Source organism: Puccinia triticina, chromosome 3A (genome assembly GCF_026914185.1).
Source record: "Puccinia triticina chromosome 3A, complete sequence".
NCBI classification, from domain to species: Eukaryota; Fungi; Basidiomycota; class Pucciniomycetes; order Pucciniales; family Pucciniaceae; genus Puccinia; species Puccinia triticina.
In genome coordinates, this window is record NC_070560.1 from 4,035,978 (window position 1) to 4,044,098 (window position 8,121).

An 8,121-nucleotide genomic window follows, 5' to 3' on the forward strand; every position below is an offset into this window, starting at 1 on the left:
ACAAGGCATAAGTCCCTCGGGAGGGATTAGGCTGCGCCCGTGGCGCAGGGTCCTCCGCCCCCGAAACGCGAGGCCTGGAGGGGGCAGCCAAATCCTCTGCACCCCCGGCCGGATGTGTAAACACCTTCCACACTTTCCACTCCCTCTCATCACTTGGAACCGACTACGAGAAAACAACGGAAAACGACGAGACGAAAGAGAAGATGATACAAGGGCGCGCTCAGACGAAGGTGAAGCTGTGAGCGGCGGGGCTGTTGCGGAGCATTTTGTGGGCGTGGGCGAGCCCGACGATGGGCTCGAGGTAGGGCTGGTCGAGGGGGGAGAAGAGGACGGTCGCGGCGACGTCCTTCGGCTCGAGGAGGGGCTCGTCCGACGGGGGCTTGGCGGGGACGCGGGGGTTGCGGGCGAGGAAGGGGAACTGGCTGACGAGCTCGAGGTAGAACTCGGGCCGGGAGGGGGGCGCATAGAAGACGAGTCTGCGGGCGCCGCGCAGGGCGGCGCGGGTGAAGAAGTGGAAGCGCTCGGAGACGAGGAGGAAGGAGACGTGGCGGTTGAAGAAGGCCGAGCGTGCGGCGCTGGTCTCGGCGACGCTCGAGTACCTGTGCAAAGCAGCTCGGTCAGCCGGGGAGGACAAAGGGGGGGAGAGAGAAAGACTGACTCGGAGATGGCGGCGAAGGAGACGTCGAGGGTGCGGAAGAGGGCCTCGAGACGGACGAAGTCGAAGTAGCTCGGGACGAAGACGAGCACGCCGCCGAGGCCCTCCTTGACGAGCGCGGACTGGAGGAGGGGCTGGAGGACGTGGGTGCGGAAGAAGGCCAGCCGGCGCGCGGGCTCCTCCGCCGGCTCCGGGCCCACGTCCACGGGCAGCCAGGTCTGCACCAGCCCCGGCCGCACCCGGCCCAGCACGCCCGCCCGCCACGCGTCCGTCCCGTGGAACACCAGCGCCTTCCCGCGCACGTTGGCCAGCCCGCGGAACAGCGCCGTCTGCGCCGGCGACACGTGCGCCGAGAACAGGATGCTCTGGCGCAGGTGGCGCGCGTGCCCGTCCAGGTACCACGGCTTCACCCGCGAGAAGTCCGTGTCGCGCGGCTTCGTCGGGAGCCGGTTCAGATGCTCAACCACAAACTACACCACACACCGTCACTCTTCGGGCGTCTTGTTTTGGGCGGCAGACTCGGAGAGACTCACTTCGACATGGTCCCAGTTTTGCATCTGCATGACGTCCATCTGATCGACGATGGCGATTTCGATCGACGACAAGAAGTCGGCGTCCCTGGAGCCAAACCAAACCAGACGATTCGATACTTGGATAGAAAGGAGGGGGGGAGATGGAGCAGACGGACCCTTCCTTTTCGATGAACTTGCGGAGGCCGACGGGGGAGCCGAGGACGAGGTCGGCCTGATAGAAGTCGGAGTAGAGCCTGATTTCCTTGCGGGTGAACTTGATGGGGAGGAAGAAGTCGTCGTCGATGTTGCCGCGGAAGATGATGCGATGGTCGAGCGGGTAGTGGAGGTGGGCGTCGTGGGCGTCGAGCCTGTCGAGGGTGCCCTCGGGGAGGCTGTACTCCTTCTCGAAGCGCTCGCGGCCCTTGACGGCCGGGGCGGGGGCGGGCAGCGCGGTGAGGGCGTGGACCCAGTCGCGGGCGGCGGCGCGGAAGGGCAGGAGGATGAGCACCTTGGGGCGTGTGAAGCCTTGGTCGCGGATCTCGCGGTCGGCGTTTGGCGCGGTTGGTTTGCGCCTCTTGCCAGCCGGGTCTTCGCCCTCCGCCTCGGGGGTGCACGTTGGGTGGGGAGCGAGATGGTCGTTATTCTTGATGATCTCGGCGCGGGTTCTGCGGAGGCTGCGGATGAGCACCCCTTGGCCGGGACGGGAGGGGCTGAGCGGGACTCACTTGAGGATATGCTGGAGCGCCCACAGGGATGCCGCCGTGCGGAGGTGGCCCCGGTTGTGGTCGTAGGGGATGCCGGTGTGCCAGACGTCCTGGTAGTGTTTGATCGAGTCGAAGAGCTGTTGTTCGTGCTGGTTGAGAGTGTCGAGGGCCGGCTGGAGGGTCTTGGGCAGCTGGGACGGGCGGGCAGGGGTCAGGGCGCAGATGGATGCGGGCAAGGGGGGTGTGGGGACTGACTCTGAGGGCGGTGTTAGCGGGGGTGGGCGGCTGGAGTTGGAAGCAGACGGTGCGGCGGTGGTCGCTGGTTGTTGTGTTTGATGCGACTGTCCATCGGTCTTCCTCCTGGGCGAGCTGGAGTGCGGTGGGGCTGAGGATGCTAGTCTGGGGTGCGAAGTGGTAGTGGTAGAGGTCGACTGCGTCAGGGTGTTCGGTTTCTGTTGTTGTTGTTGTTGTTGTTGTTGGTGGTGGTGGTGGTGGTGGTGGTGGTGGTGTTGGTTTGGTGGGTGTGGTGGCTTGTTTTGCGATGTCTGCCCAGTTTCTGTGGTGTTTGGGTTTGCTGTTTGGTTTTGCGGCGACGACGTTGAGGAGGGTGAGCAGTCTGATGCTGTTGCTGGTGTCCATGGTGTGAGTGTGGGTTTTCCTGGAAAGTGGTTTGCTGGGTTTTTTGTGTTTTGTGTTATGCATAGTGGGGTATGCATATTGGATAAGCCCCCGCCGCCTGATGGATAGGCCCCCTCCGCCTGGGCTAACCACAACCCCCACCCCCCCACTGCCCACCCCACCCCCACCGACTCCCCCAGCAGCCAACCATGCCCCCACCCTCGGTCTTCCGCGGGCCAGACGCACAGCACTATGCCCTCGTCCACCGCTCCCAGCGAGACCCGCTCCTCAACGACCCCGACGCCAGCGCCCACGTCCTCCACCCGGTCCAGCGCCAGAACGACGCCCACAAGCAGCGCAAGAAAAAGGTAGCCCACATCCACCGAACGCAAACGCCCAAGCTGACTGGCCGCTCTCCCCCCCAGGGCCTCACCCGGCACGAGCTAGAGGCCTCCCTCGGCGACGGCCCAGCCACCATCCGGCCCAATGTTGGCGAGGCATCCATGTACGCGATCTACTACGACGACTCGGAGTACGACTACATGCAGCATCTCAAGCCCGTCGGCCTGGCCAAGGATGCCGTCCTGCTCGAGAAGCCATCGACCACCACCACCAAACCTGGCCAGCCCATCGAGCTGCGCGCCCACGACGGCCCCTCGCAGCCCGCCCTGCGTCTGCCGGACTCGGTCCAGCCCACCCCAACCGAGCAGATGCTGTCCTACCAGGACCATCTCACCTACGCCCTCCCCGCCCACTCGGCCATCCCCGACGACGGCCTCCTGCCCCTCGACGACGACCCTGCCCTGCGCGAGGTCCTCGAGGCGCTCGACGACGAGGCCTATGTGGACGAGCTGGCCGCCGGCGACGAGTTCTTCGGGACCATCGTCAGGGACGGCGAGCGCCCGCCCGACGAGCCCCCCGCCTGGATCGAACAGCCCCAACAGCCCGCGTCCCAATGGGAAGCCGAAATGGCCCGCTTCATCCCCGCACTCTCCTCATCCAGGAACACCCCGCTCGACGACGCCGCTTCGTCCGCCGCATCCCCCCGCCAGCCCACCACCTCCTCCAAACAGCCCCGATCGTCCCTGAGATCCGTCCCTCCCTCCGCCCGCGGCAGTCTCGCTGGCTCTGCGTTCAGCATGAGCAGCTCGGCCATGTACCGCAACCAAGGCCTGACCGACCTCGACGACCGATTCGACCAAGTTGAGTCTCTCCCCCCCCTCCCCACCCCTCTCCCAGCCCCCCAGTCTGACGTGTGTGCAGATCGAGAAGGAGTACGAGTCGTCGGACACAGAGTCCGAGGGGGGCTCGGAGGCCTCGAACGCCACCGCGACGCCCGGGCCGCCCGTGCGGGCCGACTTCGAGGAGATCATGGACGACTTCCTCGGCCGCTTCGAGCTCCTCGGCGGCAAGATGAAGCCCGTCATGCCCGGCACCACGCCCCTCGACAAGCTCGACACCCTCCGCTCCGAGCTCCTCGGCCCCGCCGCCCAGCCCGACACCCTCCGCGAACGCCGCGCCGTCAAGGAGCAGATCCTCGCCCACCTCAAGGCCGACCAACAGGCCCACGACGCCCGGCCCTCCCAGGCCGCCGCCAGGGACCGATACTCCACCCTCGAGCGGGACGATCCCCAGGACAAGTGGGACTGCCAGACCATCCTGTGTAATCCCCCCCCCCCCCCCCCCCCCCCCCCCCCCCCCCCCCACCCCCCCCGCTCCCATTCCTCCTCACACCCTCGAAAACGACTGACGTCTCTTTGGGTTTGGGCAGCTACGTATTCCAACCTCGACAACCACCCGCGAGTCATCAGGATCAGGGACGCCATCGGCGCCCCCGAGCGCACCCCCCGGGACCAAGCCCCCGGCGCGCGCGTCCAGCCGACGATCGGCATCGACAGGGCCACCGGGTTCCCCGTCGTCAACGGCAACGTCGTCAACGGCCACCCGTCCGCCGTGCAGGACCCGGACGACGAGGCCAGCGATGGCGATAGCTCTGGTACATTTCCAACTGCCAAATCTTCGATTGGTGGGAAGGCGAGGCGCTTGTTGAGGCCTGCGACACTGACTCCAGACTCCCGTTCCTCGACAGACTCGGCCCGCGAGACGCTCACGCGCGACCGCAACGAAGCCCCCGCGACCAAGCGGGCCCGCAAGGCCGCGCTTAAGGCCGACCGCGCCGTGCGTCCTTCCCTCTGCCCTCTCCCGCTGTCCCTGTGCTGACCCGCTTCGGATGCAGGCCCGGAGACAGCTCAAGAAGACGACCACGCGCACGTTCGCCCTGCTCAAGAACGCCCAGGACCGCCGCGCGGCCCGCGTCGCGGCCAGGGCCGCCGACGTCGCGGGCAACGGCGGCCGCGCCGTCGTCGCGCTCCTCTAGCCCCTCCCCCCTCCGACGCCAATCTCGCAGTCCACACCCCTGTGTACACACACAAAACCTTGGCGCACTTTTGGACTCGTGCAAGTGGGCTTGGCCTGTGGGCTCGTCTCCCGCCTCACTCGCCGTTTGCGCTGCTGTGCAAACACAAACACTCGTGTGGTTTGGGACAGCTTGTTTCTGCTCCAGGTCGCAGGGTCCTGGCCAAGCGTTTGGTGGTTTTGTCTCCTCTTGCTGCGTTGATCAATCTCGTGCATTTGTCGAAAATGGGGTCCGGAAATCAGGCTTGGAGACCTTTGGTGCTCAGCGTTGAAATCATAAAACTTACAATTAAGGTGTTCAAAGTTGAAATCATGAAAGTTTCCTTACATAAAGTCAGAAAATCATGAAACTTTCAATCAATGATTATGGGTATTCAAAAGTGCATGTGTCACTATTTACTTACAATCGTAAAACCAATTCTGGCTGGGAGATGTCAGCGTGCATGGAACTTAAAGTGACATCTCCCAGCCAAAATTGCAGTTTACAATTTAGGGTGTTCATAGTTGACTTGCATAAAATCATAACACCATAAAATCATAAAATTCTAAGCTGGAAAAAATATGTTGCACCCAAGCACTCACATTAGAGCAACATTTCTAGAATGGTACATATGAAATCATCACTTGAAAGTTTTATAATCTTATGATTTTATGCATTGAAAATTTTATGATTTCAACTTTGAACACCCTTATTATTAAATCTTATGCAATTTTGAATACCATAGATGATTTTATATGTACCATTTTAGAAATCTTGCTCTAATTTGAGTGTTTGGGTGTACAGTGGGTCATCTAATGTTTTGGGCACTGCATTTTTTATTGCAGAAGCTCAGGCAACAGACCCATAGTCATGGGATTGGCTGCAGGGATGTAAAATACGTTCCCAAGAATGATCATGACAGAAAAAAAAATGAAAAGTGTGAAAAATTTTCAATTGTGTGCAGATTTCTCAGAATCTTTATTAGTGCTCAAACCAAGGAGAGAAAATCACAGAGCACAGTATGGCATGTGACGGGAATGATGAAAATTGAAAAAAACTGAGACGATTTTCAATGATTTTTGTTGGATCTGATAAATCTGGTCAAGTTGTTGATTTGGCCTGCAGGTGCCAACTTATATTTCAAATGGGTGGATACCTCATTCACCCAAAAAATCATTGAAAATCCTCTCAGTTTTTTTTCATTTGTCATCATTCCTGTCACATGCCATACTGTGCTCTGTGATTTTCTCTCCTTGGTTTGAGCAATAATGAAGATTCTGAGAAACCTGCACACAATTGAAAAATTTTCACACTTTTCATTTTTTTCATTCTCATTTTTTTTTTCTGTCATAATCATTCTTGGGAGCTTATTTTACACCTCTGCAGCCAATCCCATGACTTTGGGTCTGTTGCCTGAGCTTCTGCAATAAAAAATGCAGTGCCAAAAACATTAGATGACCCACTGTACATATTTTTTTCTACCTCAGAATTTCATGATTTTATGCAAGTCATCTTTGAACACCCTAAATACACAAAATCATCAAGCTTTCCAGTGATCATTTCATATGTGCCATGCAAGAAATGTTGCTCTAATTTGAGTGCTTGGGTGGAACATACTTTTTCCAGCTTTGAATTTTGTGGTGTTGTGGTTTTATGCAAGACAACTTTGAACACCCTAATTATGGTGTTCAAAGTTGGTTTGCATAATTTTATGCATGCATAAGGCCCCGTTTGGCTGCTGCGTTATACGTCATAAATGGTTGAATTTATGACACTGCAACCCAAAGTTTGCCCCCCGTTGCCACCAAAACTTTGAAACCCCCGGGGGTTGTGCGTCATAAATTTGACCATTTATGACACTCACTAGAGGCCAAGGCGGCTTTGCCGCTGCAAATTGGAGGTGAAATGTGCAATAATAGGAAGAAGCAAAATAAAGTTAACCAAATCCATGAGCACAGTTCCAAGTGGTTATATGCGCCTCACATCCACTTTTGTGAGTTTTTGTTCAAGTTTTTTCTGAAACACCAAGTGCCATAGGCACATGCAAGCCACATTGCACTGCATCCTCTGGTCAGCATGATTTGTTTTGGCCAACAAATTTGTTGAAAACCAATCTGCAAAATTAGATGCACATCTGCACAAGAGGAATTACAGCACATTTTTGCCCTTCTGTTATGTTTTCTAAGGCATGGCCCAGATGCCTCCATACCCAGGGCCAGAGTCACCATGCAACAAGCCATTTTGATCCAATCTGTTCTCATCAAATGATTTTTTGTGCATTCTTTCTTGACACATTGGTACTTCAAGTCACACATCATATGTAACTAATAAGGGATGAGATATGATAAATTGTAATTCAATTCAACTCAAAAAAAATGATTGATGGAAGAAAACAAGATTGCAACCAATTAGACCAATGAGTATGTTTACTAACCTGCTTGTTACTCAAGATATTTACCTGCTTGTTACTCAAGATATTTACAAAGCAGCCTTTTGATAATTCAGATATTGATGAGTGTACATTTTTTTTTCTATTAATTCCTTTTGAGAAAGCTGACTCCATTTGTGGACACCACACCACAGGCATCAATCTCATATGAAAAGAGTTCTATCTTTAGTGAATCCTATTGTCCTTATTGCAAACAAACTTGGTTTGACAGATACGGTTCAGGATATCATGGATCACAAGTTCAACATGTTTACCCATAATATCATTGAAGAAGAGCTCAAGGGTACAGTTAGTGCAGTCAGCATTTTCAATTTTTTTTCATTGTTGGTTGTCCATTTTAGGAATGTTGTGGACTTGGTCGGCCTGTTTCTGGGAATCAGGGGGATGACAAATCCGGTGCACTGATGGCTGACCATCTCATGTGGTCTGCTGGAGTTGATGGCAACAATGGAAAGCCAACAGGACATTGGCCTTGTGGAGGCCAATGCAAAGATGCTTATTGGAGGCGGCTGCTGAGAAGCTGGGTTGAGCGCTCGCACGAGCATCTACTCATGCTCATGGGATAAGCTCATTAGGAACAGCACCACCGGCGCATTCTGCATGTTTGATTGCTCCGCTGAGAGTTTCAGGTGGACTGGAATTTGGGCTGCTCACCTGAAGCCCTCTGAGTAATGGTGTTGTAGAATGCAAGGCTCAGCCCAGGACCTTTGAAGTCAGAAAGATCAAGCAGCAGCGCAGTTTAGTAGGGTTTAGTCTCTCTCTCTGTCTGCCGGAGCAAGCGGGGAGGA

General features: G+C 56.2%; 2 protein-coding genes across 2 annotated transcripts; one reads left to right on the forward strand and one right to left on the reverse strand.

Moving 5' to 3' along the window:
* Positions 1–220: 220 nt before the first annotated feature.
* Positions 221–2,510, reverse strand: PtA15_3A457 (uncharacterized protein; the record flags this gene model as incomplete). Its single annotated transcript, XM_053167427.1, has 7 exons — positions 221–599; positions 659–1,125; positions 1,189–1,273; positions 1,344–1,832; positions 1,893–2,062; positions 2,127–2,270; positions 2,466–2,510. 7 exons carry the CDS (start codon positions 2,508–2,510, stop codon positions 221–223), a joined length of 1,779 nt encoding a protein of 592 aa, XP_053018645.1.
* Positions 2,511–2,698: 188 nt separating this feature from the next.
* Positions 2,699–4,866, forward strand: PtA15_3A458 (uncharacterized protein; the record flags this gene model as incomplete). Its single annotated transcript, XM_053167428.1, has 6 exons — positions 2,699–2,857; positions 2,915–3,691; positions 3,753–4,152; positions 4,261–4,485; positions 4,579–4,667; positions 4,726–4,866. 6 exons carry the CDS (start codon positions 2,699–2,701, stop codon positions 4,864–4,866), a joined length of 1,791 nt encoding a protein of 596 aa, XP_053018646.1.
* Positions 4,867–8,121: the final 3,255 nt, after the last annotated feature.